The sequence below is a fragment of the Saccopteryx leptura genome, chromosome 3 (genome assembly GCF_036850995.1).
Source record: "Saccopteryx leptura isolate mSacLep1 chromosome 3, mSacLep1_pri_phased_curated, whole genome shotgun sequence".
Classification (NCBI taxonomy): Eukaryota; Metazoa; Chordata; class Mammalia; order Chiroptera; family Emballonuridae; genus Saccopteryx; species Saccopteryx leptura.
In genome coordinates, this window is record NC_089505.1 from 99,764,089 (window position 1) to 99,785,126 (window position 21,038).

The 21,038-nt window shown below is 36.5% G+C and overlaps 1 protein-coding gene across 2 annotated transcripts in view; it reads left to right on the plus strand.

The window, feature by feature from the left end:
• The window catches only part of KDM1A (lysine demethylase 1A), a 61,536-nt gene that overhangs the window by 13,486 nt on the left and 27,012 nt on the right, over nucleotides 1-21,038 (plus strand). Inside the window, exons 3-8 of one of the 2 annotated variants that reach the window (XM_066375390.1) lie at nucleotides 5,986-6,045; nucleotides 11,641-11,774; nucleotides 15,124-15,202; nucleotides 15,823-15,915; nucleotides 16,806-16,912; nucleotides 20,633-20,714. In XM_066375390.1, the coding sequence (XP_066231487.1) occupies nucleotides 5,986-6,045; nucleotides 11,641-11,774; nucleotides 15,124-15,202; nucleotides 15,823-15,915; nucleotides 16,806-16,912; nucleotides 20,633-20,714 (555 nt within the window). The remainder of the gene's footprint in view (nucleotides 1-5,985; nucleotides 6,046-11,640; nucleotides 11,775-15,123; nucleotides 15,203-15,822; nucleotides 15,916-16,805; nucleotides 16,913-20,632; nucleotides 20,715-21,038) is intronic. The other variant, XM_066375391.1, reaches the window with a different exon arrangement.

The following is a 21,038-nucleotide window of genomic DNA, read 5'->3' on the forward strand; positions in this document are numbered from 1 at the left end:
ACTTGTAGTTCCTGGATTTAAATTTCATATTGGATAACTCTTTAGGAACTCTGGTTTATAAAGATACATTTAATTTTGGGTTAGAAATAGCTGATTTTATAGAAACTTAACTCTGAAATAAATGGGCTGTTAAAGATGCCTTTCTCAAGACTTTTTCAAGTTAATAGATTTCTCAATAGAGACGTAAGGTGTTTTAATTTAAAAAAAATAAGTATGTGTCTGGCCTGATCTGTGGTGGCACAGTGGATGGAGTGTTGACCTGGGGAGTACTGAGGTCACGGGTTCAAAACCTCGGGCTTGCCTGGTCAAGGCACATACAGCAAGCAGTCAGTGAACAACTAAAGTAAAGCAACCATGAGTTGATACTTCTCACTCTCCCCATCTCCCTCTTTGTAAAATTAGTAAATAAAACCTTTTAAAAAGAAGTTTGAATGTGTATGATTACCATTTTTCCAGGCTCAGTGATGTTCTAATAATACTCTGTAATGAAGGTGAAAGTCTTCATTAAACTATTGGTTAACTCTTCAAATTGACTGTGTTAGATATGGTTATTAGATATGATCAGCAGATCAGTGACAGCTCTGTATTATAATCTATTCAATGACTGGGGGAATAATTTTTCAATCTCCTGTTTATATATTTTTAAAAGGAGTCTTGTAAGAATATAAATGAAGGAAAGTACCCACTCTGCTCTCTGTTTTGCATGATAATTTTGGATGTGTGTGTTTGAAAGAGATATAGGCTAGTGAACAAATTACAAAATCAATTGTGAGAGATCGGTATGACATATATTTGTGTGGTTTTAATTTTAGGGCCTGTTCAGATAATAGTCATACTGGACGTTGAACATATTTTAAAAGATCATATAAAAGGAGATGTAACCTGAATTAGTAAAATTACTAAATTATAGAAAAATACAAAATGTATGTGTATGGGTAAGAGAATTTAGCTTAAAATTCAATAAAATTTGATTGATATCATGAAATTATCCATCCAAAAGATGGATGACGAAAAATTTGGTGAGTTTCCTATTCAGTATAGCAAAAATCTAAAATGCAGAATTTATTGGACTATTCTTCAGAGCTTGATTTGATCAGAGAAGAGATGAAGATGGATTTCCTTTAAAAAGAAAAAAAATCAATGGTTCCAATATTTGTATAGTAGTTCTTATATTTTTATAGTTCTTCTGCCCAGAATCATAGTCAAGAACTTAGCAGGAAAAAGATGTACCAGGAGCGACTTGAAGGTATTTTAAAAGCAACCTCTCCCTAGAAAGAGGTTAGGAAAGCATCACAAAGTGGTGATGATGGTCACCAATAACTCACTACCTTTCTAAAAGAAAAAAATTCCCATTTTGTCCATTCTGTCACCACGCTTCTGAATTTACAAAAGCTGGGCCTGACCTGTGGTGGTGCAGTGGGTAGAGTGTTGACCTGGAACGCTGAGGTCACCAGTTTGAGACCCTGAGTTTACCTGGTCAAGGCACATATGAGAAGCAACTACTATGAGTTTATGCTCCCCCCCCCCAATCAATAAATAAAATCTTTAGAAGTATTTATATTTGTAATGATCCTGGCCAGTTGGCTCAGTGGTAGAGTGTCAGCCTGGCATGTGGATGTCTTGGGTTCAATTCCTGGTCAGAACATACAGAGGTGACCATCTGCTTCTCCACCATTCCCCTTTTCCCTTCTCTCTATCTCTCTCCTCCCCATCCGCAGCCAAGGCTCCTCTGGAGCAAGTTGGCTCAGGCACTGAGGATGACACCATGGCCTTGCCTCAGGGGCTAAAATGGCTCTGGTGGCAAAGGAGCAATGGCCCCAGATAGACAGAGCATTGCCCCCTAGTGGGCTTGCCAGGTGGATCCCAGTTGGGGCACATGTGGGAATCTGTCTCTCTGCCTCCCTGTTTCTCACTTCAGAAAAAAATATATAATTATGTTGAAAGCTTTTATCTCTTATCATATCTGTTGCAAAGTCATGTATTTTGTACAACCTCTTTGATTTGTTATCACCTTTTTATTCTAGAGACTTCATTTCACATCTAAATTATGTACCTTCTATGTCTAGGTTGCCTTTTCTCTCTAATTAATTTGGTACAAAGTGACCAAGTTAGTTTAACTAAAGTATCTCTTGCTGCTTTCCTGATGAAGATCACACAGTTCTGCCTCATTACTATTAAGATCAAATTTAGTTTTGGCACTGACGGTGGCCCATCTAACCTATCCTGCTTTGGTCTCTCATTGCTCTTTGAGACCATTTCGTTCATTAAGTGGGAACTGGTTCTCTGTACTGACTATGGCTTGTGTGTCTGTCCTTGCTTTTGTAACTGTTCTGGACCATGCTGGTGGTTTCGCTGCCTCAGTTTCTTCAGATCTCTCTGGATTGCTTCAGAAAAGCTTCTCTGATTCCCCAAGTCTGTGTTAGCCTCTTGTTTCCTTTAATAAAAAAAAAAGTTTCTTTCTGGATATTTTTCATTTTTCCCCAATTAGATAAGCATAGGAACTCAACTTATTCTACTTTTATATTTGTGCTTGGCAGTTTTGGGATAGGTATTCAGTAAATTAAATTAGTGAGGTCATTAAATAAGAAACTTAACTGATTGTTAATATAGTGGACACTTGTTTTCAAAGATGGGTTTAACTTTTGAGATATTTCTTTCTTTGCAGTTTGTCAGGTTTTATTGAAATCAGTTTGGCAGTCACTTTTATTCTGTAAATTTGGTGAAATTTTGGTTAAATAAATTGTTGCTTCCTAGAACTTTAGAAGTTTCTCAAATGTTTGCAGAAGTTATCAATTTGAGTGTGATTCAGGGAAACTAGTCATCATGTGAACCTGTTGATCATGTGTTCCTGGAACAACGAATGAATGATTCCTGCATACATGCTTGCCAAATAGAAGTACCGCATTTCCCTATTTATAGGACGTTCCCATGTATAAGACGCGCCTTAATTTTGGGGCCCGAATTTGAAAAAATATGTATTACATAGTTATTGAACTCAAGTTTTATTCATCATAAAATTCATACAACTCATCATCCACATGAAAAAGCGAGAAATGCAAGTAAAAAAATCTACAACCACTGTATAAGATGCACCCAGTTTTTAGACCCCAAAATTTTCAGGAAAGGGTGTGTCTTATACATGGGGAATATGGTATTTGAAAGTCATCATGGATTTTCTTTTAAGATGTTGGAAGAGAGGTCTCTTGAGAACCTGAATTAAGATGAGAAAAGATCCAATAGTATGACTTTAGTTAAAATACTTAACCTATTCAAGAATTACTAAACAGATCTGCAGAAGGTTTATTAGAGGACAACTAAAAGGCTACTATGTAAGATAAAACAGAAAGATTGCATTTTCAATTTGGAGAAGATAGGTGCAAATAAACTATATAAGGATCTCTACTTCAAATTTGAGGGGACGTGCACGTACACGTGCATGGGTGAGGGGAATGAAAACAAAAGGAAGTCTGCGAGGTGGTGCCAAAATCATAGTGATGTTAAAAAGTTGCTTTTGTATATTTTCATTTTCTATTTTGAGTTTGAATTCATGGAAGATAACCGTATCTGCCTGCTGTTCCATGAGCCACTGTCAGAAGCAGGGTCCTAAGCTGGGAAGACCTAAAGAGCAAGTGAATATCGTATTTTTATATGTTTTAATAAGAGACACTACCTGGATAGAGAGTTAGCTACAAATGTTTGTGTGTGCTGCTTTTAAGAAAATGAAAAAGAATTGGTCTAGAATCCCAATTAATAAAGATGATGTTTTCAGATGTCTGGAGAAATAGGACCCTCAGAATACTCATGAGTATATTATGATTACAAAAAAATCGCAACCTCATCTTCCAAACATATTAAACCTTCACCAAGTCAAGAGATAATTCTGTTTCTTTGCTTAATTTTAAGCATTTTTTGTTTTTGTTTCCATCATTTCTTATATGTTTATATTAATTTCTTAGTTTTCTATTTCTTTGTATAAGTAATACTTTGGATTTCCATACTTCTACATCTTTCATCAAAGAACAGTATCTTTATAAAAGACTATGCCACCTAGTTTGTGAAACAGCAACCTATTAACCTTTTGACCATATAAAATGGGTAAGAAATCCATATTTTTGTTTAAAATACCATTGACAGAAAAAAAAAGTCAAGAGCTACCTGTAGGTTAAAATAAGCTAATTAGCGGATTGCATGGCCAATAGTGAGAAGAGAAGGAAAACGATAGAAGGATAAAATAATTCAGACTTAAATGCTAGCTTAAAAGAGGTGTTTGTTTTTGTTTACTTTTTAGAAGTGGTTAGATGCCTTCATGACGAGACATTGCTTTTGTTCTTTGCCAAGCTAGGAAACTTGAAAGAAAAGAACTGTATTATTTCTAATGCCTAAATGTTGTTCTTGGAAACCATATTTATTTTATTGTCTGAGCCCCTCTCTTCCCTTTTTCAAAATACAGTTCAATCTTCTGGTCTTAGTTCTATTTGGAGCCAAACAAAATAATAACAACAATTCTTTTTAACTTTGAAAGGTTTTTTTTTAATGAATGAATCCAGAGGTTAAGAAGAATGAACATTTTAAAATTTAAATTTCAAAGTAAAATTTTAAATGTAGAGCCCACACTTTAAAGATATATTTGCTGTTTGGATTATATAATTGGAGTCATCTCTTCATAATTATATGTCCTTTTCCAAATGCTTTACACAACAAATCATATGCATTGATCATATACCTTGTGCCTTGTCTGAGAAGCTTAACCTTCTAGAACCTAAAGGGTCCTTCAGATAAGAGCATAGTGAGATGATTTTAGAATGAAATTTTGTTCTACCTTCAAAGCAGAGCATATACCTTCTAGCGATGCATCTAATATATATCTATCTAAACATCTTCATATACTTAAAGATGAAGATGTGATTTTAAGGCTCACAGACCTGTAAGCATTCTTACAGCAAGGTTGCTATGTTAGTTTCACTTTGCTATGCCTTTTAATTTAAACAGTAGAATAATCTGCTTTCTAGTTAATTTTTTTTTTTAATAAACTGTTTAAAAGAGGCTTGTCCAGTTTTCGGTCACTGAGAGATGGTCTTTTCATATCTTCCAAAGATCACACTGTATTTTCCTGTAATGTACCAGGTAGCTGGGAGTTTAAGAGGAGTATAGCATCTGTCTTGGTGATAGATTTTGGAAGACTCTGGAAGATGATCCATTCTGACTTTCTCAGGTTGATCTTTCAAGCTGTGATACTTTTCTGAAGTTATTTCTTCACATTAACCAATGAGGAAATTTTCTTAGCAGGCTTATTGTGAAGCTTCCCCAAGATCTTGTCTGCCCTCCGTGTGTGTCTATCTACGTTACTTGGCATATAACAGCAGGCCATCTTATAGTGTGTTTTAAAGTTTTACTAAGGAAGCACTGGCATGTTCAGATCTAGCATTGCCTAGTATGGTATAGTAAATAAAAAACTTTTTTTGGAACGGAATTATTTTGTTACATACCCTGCTTTGAAGTCAAGGAGAGAATTTTTCATTAAAATTATGTCTTTTACCTGTTGTCTTATATATATTCTTTTTAGATAGAAAGATAAAGAGATATTGAGCAGATGCCAAATTGCTGCAACTTCAGATCCTAGAACTCATGTCACACTCATACTCAGTCTAGCCAACAGGTAGTAAAAGACATTGGGAACCCCTTTTCCCCCCCGTCCAACCCTGACTATTAAATAAGACTGACAGCAAGGATTTAGCAATTAGAAATACTATGTATTTTGTCCTGCTACCTTTCAAAAAGAATCAGTGTGTAAAGTTGAAATTTCCTGACCAGAATTTTGAAGACTATGATGTGATTCCCTGGGCCTTGATTCCAGAAGGAGCTCTCTGAATATGGGTTTACTAGTTGGTGGTGAATTCGATAGTCACCAACTATTAGGCCTTTATGTCCAGATATTATCTCAATTTATGGAGTAAGGTCCCTGAGTTCTCCTCTTTCCTTCCACAGGGCAAGCAGGAGGACTTCAAGACGACAGTTCTGGAGGGTATGGAGACGGCCAAGCATCAGGTGAGGGTGGCGTTAGATGCTTGCCACTTAGTAGCAAGAGCCGCCAAGTCAGGGATTGATGCTTGCAAGTGTTTTTGGCTGTGGTATCCACGTTTTAGCCAGAAGCTCAGGGGAAATTTAACCCACAAGACAGAGTAGTATTAGGAGACTGTAGCCAGAACAAAGGCAAGCAAAACCTTTTGAAGTCCTCAGGCCGATCTCGATCTCAGCCCTCCGCTCTCTGTTTTTAAGGAGATGGTGGGTACCTTTCTCCCCAACAGCCTTGTAGTAACAGTAAACAAGATCAAACATAGAGTTAGGAATCATGGGACCTTAAAAAAGAAACATAGCTGTATACACAGAGAGGAGACTCCGTAGGCTAAAAGTCTTCAAAAAAAAAAAAAAAAAAAAAAGTAGGACAGAAAGGCATTCTAAGATTAGTGAGGAATTGCACAGGCAAGTGACTCTTTTTAGAAATGGTTGTTACATAGTGTTGGGTAAATTTTTTTCAATAAACATTACGTAGTTAATGACTTTGCAGTTTAAACACTTTGTTTCTCACATGAAAATTTTTTTTAAAAGGTTTGCTCAAAATGCTTTTTATTTTCAGACTAAACGATGCGATTTTTACTTCTAGGAAAAAATAAAGGGTTAAATGATTTTTAAGGCCCGTTTGGAACAGGTAAAGTTTGATTCAGGAATCCAAAGTAGTATGTCTGGATTTCATCCTTTGCTTCTTAAAGAATGTTTTTGTGTTCCAGTGTCAGGGCTGGTTTTATATTTTGATAGATTTGTAATAGATATTACTTCATTTTTGGAGTTTGTCACTTTTCACCTGTTAAGCCTACTTTAATTTGTCTATTGTAGTTTATATACTGCAGGTCCAGGGAGTATTTGTATTTTACTTTCTTGGAGCAAAGATAGTTCAGTGTTCATACAGAAAATAGTATTTAGGGAATCCAGAATGTTAGAAACAGACTTCTTTCAACGCTTCAATGCTAGTCCAGGGTTTGGCAGTTGATCGCAGTAGTACATGGTTATCTTAGAGGAGTTAAAATCCTAATTCAGAGTCAAGCCTTCAAGAATGGTTTTCATCAAAGGATGCATGATTGGACCTTCGTGGAATTGTTGAGGGTCAGGGATAGCCTTTAGAGCTTCAATCTGGAGGAAATATGTTTAGTTTTCTTGTTGCTTTTTGTTTTTATGTGAGTAAATTTACTATTTTGCTGAAGTAAACAATACATTGTATTGCCAAAAGTAAAAGCAAACTTTCATATAAAACTGTAGTGCTACAGATTTAACAGTAGAACATGAATTTTAAGTGTTTCCAGGAATGGTGATGACTATTCTGAACCCTTCAAGATCTCCTTTCAGATCTTTGTCACGTTCAGTAGCATGCATTTGTGCAATGATCAGTCAGCATTAGAAATGTGCATATAAGTGATCAACGTTCTTCTCTTAAGCCAAATGACCCTCATAAGTGTCTGGGAACCAGAATCATATCTTGACTATTTAAAATCCAGATCAAGTCAGTGTATATATCCTAAATCTTAAAAGTTAGAAGGAAACTTGAGGCCATCTCATCTAACTTCCTAGACAAACAGATAGTATTGTATCACTCGTTTTATGAATTAGGACCTGAAACGAAATTAAATGTCTTGAGCAGGGACAGTTGGGGGAGTGAGAACCCAGAGGTCTTGTTTCTTAAGCATAGACTGTTCATTCCATCCTCCCTCATAGAATCATTTAAAGTGTGCATTTACCCTAAAAATAAAACCTCTGTAAAGCATAAGAAATCATATGATTCTTTTTTCTTTTCTCTCCTTTCCCTCATTCTTTATTGTTTTTATTTTTAAACTCTCACAGGACTGGATACGATGCATCTATATAGTTGACTGTATTCAAGTAGTCTTTTATACATAGGTCTATGAGGCTTTTGTTTTTACTCTTAAGCTAGAAACCTAGTTATAGTTGATTAATCTACTTTATGAGAAAGAAAGGCAAGTACCTCATGGCGGCCTTCTTTTCTTCTCTGTTAATTTTTATATTTCTGTTTCCTTACTTTTCTCAGATGCTACCTTTGATCATATCAGAATCGGGGTGGGGGAATGATTTCATGGAATAGGAGGTCTATAGCCTCCCTTTTTCTGCCTCTGTAATTGCTCTAAACCAGAAAGGTTTGAACTGTTGCCTTAAGTAATTTGACTACTTTTATTATGTTTTCAGGGAAAGTGTTGAGCCAGACAGACCATTAGAAAGGTTAAGTTGTGCTTTTAGCATGACTGCATTTTGAAAGGTGATGTTAGAGTTTCCTGTGTGAAGTGGTGAGAAAGAGTAGTTGAACAAAGGGCAAGATTGGTATGTAGGCAACCTTGGAGCTTTTAAAAAATTTGGATAGTGTCTTTGAAACAGTCTCAGTTTCTAGAATACCTAGATTCTGATAAGTGCTCACAAACCCCTCCCTCCCTCTATTCCAGAGCCAGGTATAAATTATTTGTGAATTATCTATACTGCTGATACTTCCTTTTAATAAGGATATTATTAATGTCAACTGTAGTCTTTAAGGTTTTTCCCTCTAAAGGAGACACTTAGCAGTTAGGTTATCCAGGGTGTGGTCCATTAGTTCATTTTGGAAATACCCTATAAAAAGGATGTTTTCATTTAGTTTTTGAACAGTTTTTTAGGTACCAAATTAATTTTGTTTCTTTGGAAAAAGGTGAGATTTTTATTTTGCAGGCTTTTGCCTTGATTTCAACAGTACCTTCCTTAAAATAATGGTCTTTATCCCTAAAAACCAAAAGGAAGGAAATTGCCAAGATTTTTTTAGAGACCATTTTTCATTTTAAAAACCGATAAAGTATTTAACAGTTAACTACGTATTTTTAGATGTTAAATAGAAGACTGAGATGGAGAGCACTAGTATTCTACAGATACACTAATGTCACAACTTTTGGCTTCTTTAAATTCCTTTTGTTAAACTATTGATGTTAGATTTAAAGATACTTTAAAACTGCCACACGACTTATATAAACAAAATTTCTTAGTTGTTACATATGCTCAAGATTCCCAAAGTTAGTCAGCTATACTAGAGTGATTTCTTATGATAATACTTGGAATGAGGAGCCAGATGTAATATAAAATTTAGTGTTTTTTTCTAATGGTTTTTCTGTCATTGACAATAGTATTTTGCAGAAGAATTGGTATTCAGTGACCATCTATTAAATATATAGAAGAAAATAAAGAAAACTATCCTTTTTTTACGGGAGGGAGAAAAGTAGTTTATAAAGTTTATTGATTTTTTATGTTAATAGTAGACACTCATGAAATATACTAAGCAGGGGCATTACAATACCTGACTTCAAATTATATTATACAGCCACGACAATCAAAACAGCATGGTATTGGCAGAAAAATAGACACTCAGACCAATGGAACAGAATAGAAAGCCCAGGAGTAAAACCACGTATATATGGTCAAATAATTTTCAATAAAGGTGCCACAACACACAATGGAGAAAAGGAAGCCTCTTCAACAAATGGTGCTGGGAAAACTGGAAAACCACATGCAAAAGAATGAAACTCAACTACAGTTTGTCCCCTTGTACTAAAATTAATTCAAAATGGATCAAAGACCTAAATATAAGACCTGAAACAATAAAGTACATAGAAGAAAACATAAGTACTAAACTCATGGACCTTGGTTTTAAAGAGCATTTTATGAATTTGACTCCAAAGGCAAGGGAAGTGAAGACTAAGATAAATGAATGGGACCACATCAGACTAAGAATTTTTTGCACAGCAAGAGAAACTGACAACAAAATAAACAGACAGCCAACTAAATGGGAGATAATATTTTCAAACAACAGCTTGTATAAGGGCCTAATATCCAAAATATACAAAGAACTCATAAAACTCAACAACAAACAAACAATCCAATTAAAAAATGGGAAGAGGACATGAACAGACACTTCTCCCAGGAAGAAATACAAATGGCCAACAGATATATGAAAAGATGCTCATCTTCATTAATTATTAGAGAAATGCAAATCAAAACTACAATGTGATACCACCTCACACCTGTTAGATGAGCTATTATCAACAAGACGGGTAATAGCAAGTGTTGGAGAGGCTGTGGAGAAAAAGGAACCCTCATCCACTGTTGGTGGGAATGTAAAGTAATACAACCATTATGGAAGAAAGTATGGTTGTCAAAAAAAAAGAAATATACCAAGCAATTAGAGATATTTGGTTCAAATACTCAGGATTATTATTGTTGTTATATAGATAATTATCCTTATAATGTGACATGATTTTGGTCTTGGTTCTATTTTCAGCATTTCTTCTTTTCTTGCCTTAATTTCATTCTTCACCCTCAGCAGTGTGGCTCTTACTGATTGTATTTTTCTTCAGGAATAATTAGTTATCCTGACAGTCTTTAATTTTAGGTTGGGATTTATTAAATGTAAAGATTGTTGATTTGATTTAGTAAGCTGAACACAGTAGTTGTGCCCTCATTATTTGCTGTGGATGGATAGATTTTTCTCCTTGTCTCCAGGAATAGTGTTTCTTAATGTGCAGCCCATACTAGCATTAGGCATTTTTGCTTGACCTCTTGTTAACCATTATTTTTTTCTAGATAATGTAGTGTTTGAATGTCTTTGTGGAAACACCTAAATAGCTTAGCTATAATTTTCTCAATTACAACTTTACTTGCCTTGTTTTTTTTACTCTCCTAATCTTAACTAATGCCTTTTTCTTTCATTTCGCTTCCATAATTAGTGCCTCTAACTTCTTAAGTGCTTTAAAATAATTAAATATGGATATTTGGTGCTTATTAGCTATATATAATTACTTCAGTGTTACTGTATTTTGAAACTCTTTAAATTGTGTCACTATTTCATAAGCTAGTGGTTAAGCAAATTTTTATAAAGTGATTTTAGAAATAGAAATAAAATATATGCACATGTATTTCTAAGGACATCTGATAAAGATGTACTTAACTACCAGCATTTAAAAACACCAATTTAATACCCAATTTAAAGAGTTTCAAAACAACATATTTTACTTTTATATATGTACTGTATAGTATATGTAGTAACATATTTTACTTGGAATATGTAGTAAACCATTTCTAAATTTTCTGCCAGAAAATGTAAATTCCTTACTTTCTTTGTCTCATCATTGTCGTCTGCTTAACTTCTCTCACTGCTTGCCAGCATTGAATTATGGGAACTAATGGATGGTGCCATTGATGAGACCATGTATTTCATGCTGTTGATTATTAAATCTTACAGTCCTTCATGTTTCTTGCTCTAGTCCTCATAGAGGGCAGGTGATGGTGTATTTCACTCCATAGTCTCTCTTGATTTGTGTCAGTATATTTTCCTTTTTTCTGATTCTTTAGTTTTAAATTTATTGTACACTATTAATGATACTATTGAAATTTTTTTTTAAATGGAGGTGAAAATAAAAACAACAATGGAGGTGAGATCAGGCTGTGAATGAGGCAAAGCTTTACAGAGGTTCTTCAGGCCAAAAAGGAGTTGGAGGCCTAATCATTACCCCTCATTTTGTATTCACTTCCCCTTTCCCAGAAGTCCTATGCTTTTTCTGCTAGGTGTGGAGGGCGCAGCGTTCCAGAGCAGACTCCCTCACGACCGCATGACTTCTCAGGAAGCAGCCTGTTTTCCGGACATCATCAGTGGCCCACAGCAGACCCAGAAGGTCTTTCTATTTATTAGAAACCGCACAGTAAGTTCTTTTTTCCATCTCATTAAACAAAGTATGTTACTACTTTTATAGAGAATATGGGGGAAAGAGAGAACCATTGTTAAAAATTAGTTGGCTTTTCTCTCTACTAATATTTTTTAAATTATATGTAATTCTTAATTTTACAAAATTGAGATTGTACTTACTCTTATTCTTATGTTTCTTTTCATTCCTCACAACCTCATAAACACAGTGGGAATCTTTACACATAAAGATATACTTTTAAAATAATCACTTTGTCTTTTCTTCTCAGGACAAGAGAAACCATTATTCTCTTCTACTCATCTGGCTCAAACTCGTCTTCTAGCTAAATAAATAATTGACTTTTTTGAGAGAGAGAAAGAGACACACACACACAGGAAGGGAGAGAGATGAGAAGCATCAATTCTTTATTGTGGCACCTTAGTTCTTCATTGATTGCTTTCTCATACATGCCTTGACCAAGGGGGCTCCCTCTGAGCCAGTGACCCCTCGCTCAAGCCAGCAACTATGGTTTCATGTCGATGATCCCATGCTCAAGCTGGTGAGCCTGTGTTCAAGCCAGCAACCTTAGGGTTTCGAACCTGGGTTCTCAGCGTCCCAGGTTGGCGCTCTATCCACTGCAGCACCACCATAATTGATTTTTTTTTTTTAAGGGCAAGGGGTTGGGGTTGGGGGTAGAGAAACAGGAAGGGAGAGAGATGAGAAGCATCAACTCATAGTTGTGTCACTTTAGTTGTTCATTGATTGCTCTCATACATGCCTTGACCAGGGGGCTCAAGCCGAACCAGTGACCCCTCGCTCAAGCCAGCACCCTTGGACTCAAGTCAGTGACCAAGGATGGGATCATGTCAATGATCCCATGCTAAAGCCGGTGACTTCGGGGCTTCGAACCTGGGACCTCAGTGTCCCAGGCTGACTCTCTGTCCACTGCATCACCACTGGGCAGGTCATAATTGATTTTTAATGTTTGCATAATATTTTTTCTGACAGTTGAACCATAATTTAACTATTGGACACTTAAATGTCCATTTTTGCCATGTTATAATTAAGCTCTGGACAGCTCTGTTTCTGTTTATTATTTCCTTATGATAGAGTTTTAGAAGGAAGACTGCCTTGTTAAAAAAATATGAACACTTCTTACACTTTGATACACATTGCCAGATTGCTTCCCAAAAAGGCTATAGGTGACACCCCCATTGCCCTTGTTTTTTAAATTAAAACAGTGATAATCTGTGCTGCTATAATAAACCCAAACTATTTCCTTTTATTCTTTTTCTTCTTTTTATTTATTTTCCATTTCTTGGATTACTTAGACTGCTATTTCACATTTGTTACTTGTATTTCTTCTGTGAATTTTTCTTTCATGTCCTTTATTCATCAGAAATTCTTTAGCCATAGAGTGGAGGAGAGAGGAGGGCAAGGCACTCTTCAGAACATATTCATTGTCCTTTAGGGTGAAAACAAGCAAATTTACATGATAATTTTAGCTATTTTGAAGTTAGCTCAGAGATGTCATTTTAGTGTGTCTGCCTTTTTTTTTTTTTTTTTTTTTTCCATTTTTCTGAAGCTGGAAACAGGGAGAGACAGTCAGACAGACTCCCGCATGCGCCCGACCGGGATCCACCCGGCACGCCCACCAGGGGTGACGCTCTCCCCACCAGGGGGCGATGCTCCGCCCATCCTGGGCGGCGACCAGAGCCACTCTAGCGCCTGAGGCAGAGGCCACAGAGCCATCCCCAGCGCCCGGGCCATCTCCGCTCCAATGGAGCCTTGGCTGTGGGAGGGGAAGAGAGAGACAGAGAGGAAAGCGCGGCGGAGGGGTGGAGAAGCAAATGGGCGCTTCTCCTATGTGCCCTGGCCAGGAATCGAACCCGGGTCCTCCGCACGCTAGGCTGACGCTCTACCGCTGAGCCAACCGGCCAGGGCTGTGTCTGCTTTTTAACCACCACTAACTTCTTTATTTTGTCTGTTAGATTGCAAAATTACTGCTAAATTTGTTTAGCTGGAATGATTGGTAGGTTACACTGGGTTTTATTAATATAGACTAAAGGTTCTCTGTTGTGAAGAAAAAACGGGTTGATTTTTTAAAAAGTAAATGGAAAAGCTTCTGTGTATTTTTGAGGCTGACTTGTCTTGCAGTTCAATCCACATCTGTGTGTAGCATATCAACATTTGATCTAAGTGGATTTTTTTCGACAAAATTATCTTTTGTTTGTCTGACCTACGAGGAGTGTTCACTTGTGACCTGAGTTTTATTTTATAGGATGGAAGGAAGAAGAAAGCTTATGTTGGGGTAGTGAGGAGCTTAGGCCCAGAGTATACTTAAGGAATTCTATTTTTCCTTGAGAGTAGCCACAGAGAAAAGTAGAGGTGTATATGAATTTGGTTATATTTCTTAATTGGATTTATTTATACATGACCAAATCCCTTTTTTGGCAAAACTTGTCAGTGGAGCAATCTTTACTAAGTTTTAGCTAAGACTTAAATATGGTGGTATGTAGTTGGTCTTGCATTTTGAAGATACATATTCCATGTGAAGAGAATTCATGTTAGAGCCTATTGGTCACACCACAGTATTTTTCATTTCTCGTCTTCCTGCTTCTTCAGCAGTATTTTAAATAATTAACCACTGTTTTTTATCTTAAACACACTACTCCTTTAGCTTAACATAATGTTACGGGTTTTTTCTGCTTCCCTGGCTATATTCTCTGCTTTGTAGGCTTATGCTTGGAACAACAGGCCCTATGTGAACTGGTTGGAGTTAAGGCTCCTTAAGGTCCTCTGCTATCTGTTCTTTCTCCACAACCCCTCTTCTACAGTTTTGGCTTTAGTTACCACCCATAAACAAATGCTCTAGACCTTAACTCTTCCCTGAGTCCCAGCTATCTATCAAGAAGCCAGTCTTATATCTCCTCTTGACAGTCTTGAAACTAAATTTATTATCTCTTCTTTAGTGATCTTCATTCAGTGAATGGCATACTAACTCATTTAGTTGCACAAGCCAAAAACTGAGGAGTTTCCCCCTCCACCTGTGCATATCTAATTTATCGTCTGATTTTGGCGATTTTACCTACTCCCTGTCTCTGGAGTCATATAATCCAGGTTGATCCATTAGTTGTATGATCTTGGCAAGTTACTAAGTATATTCTTTTCTTTTTTAGGTTAAAGATCTCCCAGCTTCTTCAGTAATTCACTCATTTGATATGATTCTGCATTTCATTTAGTTTCTTTGTCAGGAATATAACTTATTGTTTAGATGAAAGGAAAGCTCATATTTGGGTCCTTCAAAGTGGTCAAATGATATATACATCTAATTGTATGTAATACAATTTCTATCATTTAAATACAGTTGCAGTTGTGGTTGGATAATCCAAAGATTCAGCTGACATTTGAGGCTACTCTCCAACAGTTAGAAGCACCTTACAACAGTAAGTAATATGTTCAGTAGGACGGTTTTGGATTGGATTGTGAAAATTGATATTTCCTTCCAGGAGCCTTATGGGTTCTTGATAATGAATTTTTTTGTTCATATTTTTCTTATTTCACCTTGTATTGTGCAAAAATGAGAAAAACTGTTTTGTATGTTTGTGATTATTTTTCTGGTTTTTAAATTGCATTGACAGATAAGTGAGTTCAGGAGATTGCTAATAATTTCCCCAGACCTATGTTCCATCTTTAATCCATGGTGTACTTTGTTGGTGTTCAGTTGACTGGCTATCTGGCTTTCTCATTTCCCACTTGCCACCAACAAAATCTTGTAAAGGTTTTGCCAAAGTAAATGAGTATAATACTACATGTAAAAGGGTTAGTTTTGACTTGTATTTCATCTACAATGGAATATCATTCTCAAAAATTTCTAACAATGTGATGCACATTTTGTACTACCTCACAGATTAATAGTTGTAAGAATTACTTTTCTGAAAGAGGCACATGACCTGCAACTTATGGGACAAATGTATAGGATGACTTCATAATGGAGAAATAAAATACTTTTTTTGTTTAAATTGCTAAAAATATTAACATGTTTTTAAATTCATTTATTCTATAGGTGATACTGTGCTTGTTCACCGAGTTCACAGTTACTTAGAGCGTCATGGTCTTATCAACTTCGGCATCTATAAGAGGATAAAACCCCTCCCAAGTAAGAACCTGGCCAGTGCATTTCATAATTTCAAGTGACAGTTCTAGGACTCAATTTTATTTCCAGGAGGCTTTTGGCATGTTTTATTTATTTATTTATTTTCTAAATCTGTATGTATTTGGAGTCAAAATATTCCAGAGTTCATCTTATAAGTCAAAATTAAAATCTTTTCATAAATGCACTTCCTATAATTTCTGGTTTGGTAGGTACGTAATAAAGGTTATTGGATTTTCAATTTAAGGAGAATAAAATAAAATTTGTTAAAAATGAGAGAAGTGAGTTATGAAAGGAGGTTTGAGGTTTTCTCTCATTGACCAGTTTTCATACTGCTGAAGGTTGCTTTTTTATTTTTTAAGTACTGTTTACTCCTTTTATGGTCTTAGGGTAATGTCTGCCAGAAATGCAGGAGACGGGGATATTTTGAGAATCAATACATTCATTTATTATTTTTAAATAATAACATTATTTTTGATGCTTTAATAATTCTTCTAGAAGGGATACTGAAGACTATAGAAGTAGAGCTTAAAGAAAATAGCTTTAAGGATGAATATGGTGGTTGGCCAAACTGTCCTAGCATAATTTTAAGTTAATAAAACACAAGTATTCATAGTAAGTTAACCAAGGATGACAGATACTGGAACATGTAACTGAAAACAATGAGAAAGTAAATTCCAACATACAGGATTTTATTTATAAAATTTTCAACATTGAGTTGAAGTTTATAAGTTTTATATATTTGCTAATTTGTATTTAGATAGTTTTCATATTTTATAAATAACTGAATTGTTTACTTTGTAAGACATCATGACATGTTAAGAGGTTTTTATGATAAAATATAAACTCAGACCTGCAACAAAATATTCTAATTTTGTTCATTTTTTTGCTTTCAGCTAAAAAGACAGGAAAGGTAATTATCATAGGCTCTGGAGTCTCAGGCTTGGCAGCAGCTCGTCAGTTACAGAGTTTTGGAATGGATGTCACACTCCTGGAAGCTAGGGTAAGAATTTTATTTTGGGTTTAGAAGCCTGACCTAAAGGAAATGTAAGGAAGTTACTGTTGCAAATGGAGATATCATATAACTTGAAGTAAACCAAATTGATTTCTGTTAATACTCAAAGTATTTGGATACTGTTATCTATATTGAAGCATTTTTGACACTAAAGCTTTGAAAAGTGCTCAATGAGGATTTAGAGTCTACAGATGATCTGTATATCCTTATGATGGATATTTGCAAGTCTTGGGACCTTCATGGACATATCCCTTGCAGGAGCCAATATTTTTCAGTAGTGGAACAGTGTGAACTCTATTTCTTGTTTGGTAGTCAAGGAAAAGAAGTTGCTTCTTGGGCAACAGCAATCTTTTAGGACCTGATGAAGTCAAGATTTTGCTGCCTTTCTCTTACTCCTAGAGAGAGAAATGGAAACTAAAGGAGGAAGGAGATGATGACATAGTGGAAAAAATAATATGTTAGGGTGCTACTGTTCAAATTATAAGGTCTACCGGAAAGTTCTGTCCGTTTCTATTACAATAAGTTTCGACATGTAAGCACATGTTTATTTGGCGCATGTGTGCCTCTCTATTTTTATCACTTAATGTATACATACTGATGTAGCAAATTAACTAAAACAAAGTTGATTCATGTTAGTCTTATGTGTGAAGCGATAGTGTACCCATGGCTACTAATAAAGTTCATTTACGCCACTGTAATTTTTACCAATTTCAACAAGGAAGAAATGCTACAGAAGCATGTCTGTCGCATCCACCATATTCCCCGGACTTAGCACCCTCCAACTATCACTTGTTTTTGTCCTTACAAAATTTTTTGAAGGGCAAAAAATTCAAAAATGAAGAAGATATCAAACAAGCACTGGTTCATTTTTTTGCATCAAAAGATAAAACATCTTTCAAAAATGGGATATGCAAATTGCCCTCACACTGGCAAGAAATCATTAATAATAATGGCAATTATATTATTTAATAAAGTTTATTGATGGCAAGAAAAATTTGTATTTTGTTTTATTCCAAAAACGGACAGAACTTTCCGGTAGACCTTTTATTTTCATGAGAAAAATTTGAGATTTAATTATGTATTGCCAGTGACTTAAAGGTCCCCCCCTAGACTCCCACTATTTAAAAAAAAAAAAACTTATTAGCTTGACTGGTGGTAGCACAGTGGATAGAGCTGTGGACTCAAGTTTGAAACCCCAAGGTCACCAACTTGAGCACAGGCTCATCTGGCTTGGGCGTGAGATCATTGACATGATCCTATGGTCACTGGCTTGAGCCCAAGGTTGCTGGCTTGAGCAAGGGGTCACTGGCTTGCTTTGAGCCCCCAATCAAGGCACATATGAGAAGCAATCAGTAAGCAACTAAAGTGATGCAACTACAAGTTGATACTTCTCATCTCTCTCCTTTCCTATCTGTCTGTCTCTCTTTCAGTCTCTTGCTAAAAAAAATTATTCTGTTGTAGAAACAGTGTTCTGTATGTAGGGTGAGGGGAGTATATGGAATGGAAGGACGTGTGACTGAGGGAGTGCTAAGGGAGACAGAGCATGAACAAAGCCTTGGATACAACAGCAGTTCCATTGGACTCAAAACTGGATTGCTAACTACTGTCCGTTTTATTACCATGAAACTGTTTTGCTCCCCAAGATTTCCCCAGGACAAGCAAGGACAATTAAAACTAAGTAAGAAGATCTACCAATTACATTTCAGCATTTCCCCTCCTTACACAGTACACTTTGAAAGCAAGAACTCCATAATTAAACCCTTGTCACCTAATAAGCACTAAGAAATATTGCTTGGACTGACGAATGAATAGGTGAAGGCACGAATGAGTGAATGAATCTATCAGTGCACCCAAGTCCCTAGATGAAATGGTCTCTCTCGGAGCCGCAGTCTGGCCCAGAAGCCCTAGGACTGGGATAGTGTTGAGGCCAACTCCAAAGGCTAAGGTGACGCTCTAGGAAAGCATCACACTCTTTGCTATGGTGCCGCTCTAGCCACGAGGATGCCGTTCTATGGCAGCGGAGGAGGGTGGGGCTGTGGGCATCTGGGCCTTTTTGTCTGGACACAGCGGAAGCCTGTGCTCAAGCCCGATGAGCCCATGCTTAAGCCAGCAACCTCAGGGTTTCAAACCTGGGACCTTAGCATCCCAGGTCAACGTTATCTACTGAGCCACCACCAGTCAGGCTAAATGACCTAAAATTCTATAAAAGATTTTGAAATGTTTTGTGTAGTGCAATCCACATTGCTTTTTATAAATTTGCTAATTTTAAAAAAGTCTTCAAATATGGGCAAATCACAAACAATTTCTGATACACTTATACTAAAGATAATATTGTATTAATTCAGAAAACAATTGTGTACCCTCTGTGTCCTGTGTATTAAAAAAACAGTAACGAATGTTGGGGTCATTATGATTCCTGCCCATGTAGGGCTCTACTCTATAGGTTTTGGTTTTGCTTTGTTTGTTTTCTTGGGAGTTTGTATGACCGTATTATTTAACCATGGTTGAAATACCTCTACAGCTCAGTAAAGTTGCCCCATACTTCAAAATCCCTAGTCAGCAGAGATAAACTTGGGCCTATTTAAAAGAAGCAATATTGGTAACAGTTCATGCATGATATTCTGCCCCTGAGCATGGGCCTGCTCTGGAGAACCATTTGTCAAATAAATCATCTATGAAATCATTCACAGCTGACTTTGGGCCCTAGAGGGCAGGAGTCGAAACTCAGTGGTAGCAAAGTGGTATTTAGTGTTGCAATTTTTGAGTACATATACAGTGTGTCTGTAAAGTCATGGTGCACTTTTGACCGGTCACAGGAAAGCAACAAAAGACAATAGAAATGTGAAATCTGCACCAAATAAAAGGAGAACTCTCCCAGTTTCATACCTATTCAGTGCGGTTTGATGTGGGCTCACGCATAGATTTTTTAGGGCTCCTTAGGTAGCTATCCCGTATAGCCTCTACAGACTCGTCACTGACTGATGGCCTACCAGAACGGGGTTTCTCCACCAAACTGCCGGTTTCCTTCAACTGCTTATCCCACCGAGTGATGTTATTCCTATGTGGTGGCGCTTCGTTATAAACATGCCGATAAATTCACATTGCACTTTGGTCACGGATTGGAATTTAGTGAGCCACAGAACACACTGAACTTTCCTCTGTACCGTCCACATCTCGACTGGCATGGCCACGGGTTGCTCCACTGTATACACAGTGTTACGTCATCATCTGCGCATGCGCACATGCTGCCACATCGTCCTACAGAAACTTGGGAGGGTTTTTCTTTTATTTGGTGCAGATTTCACATTTTTATCGTCTTTTGTTGTGACTGGTCAAAAGTGCACCATGACTTTACGGACACACTGTATATGTGTGTGACCTGTGCTTAGCCTGTCCATTAGTGGTATTAGAGACAGCTGGATAGAGAGAGAACAGGACCTGTGACTAAATGTATTCTATCAAATTTCTTCCTACTTCACATCATAATTCTGTACCATTTTATATGTCATATACCTACCTGTCCCTCAAATAGTCTTCCACTTAAACCCCATTTGCTCTTTGTGTCCACTACACTGTTTATTATACTCCATGTAATCTCTGTCCCTTTTTTTTAAATTATAGAAGACAGAGGCCTGGGATTGTACCATGCCAGGGTCTTTTGGTTAAAACAGAATTGATGATGTTAGCTGTTTAATTTCTGAAAAACAGGATCGTGTAGGTGGACGAGTTGCCACATTTCGCAAAGGAAACTATGTGGCTGATCTTGGAGCCATGGTAGTAACAGGTCTTGGTAAGTGGTTTTGTGCTGTTAATACACATAGCTGAAATTCATAAGATCGTTTAAGCTTGTATTTTAAAGGCATAGATCTATTTCAAAATATTGTAGATTGGCTTAGAATACACTATTCTTAGTCAGAGGTATATTGACAAATAGTCTTCCTGAAAGGATATATCAATACGTGCAACATTTAAATTGTAGAGATATTTGGGCCTAGCAGATCCAGTTTTGGAAATTATCCTAAGAACATAGACAGGTAGACTATGTTGTATTTGGGACATTTTTAATGAGGCCTAGCAGAACATTAAAAACCACAGATGAGAAGGTGAAATTGTT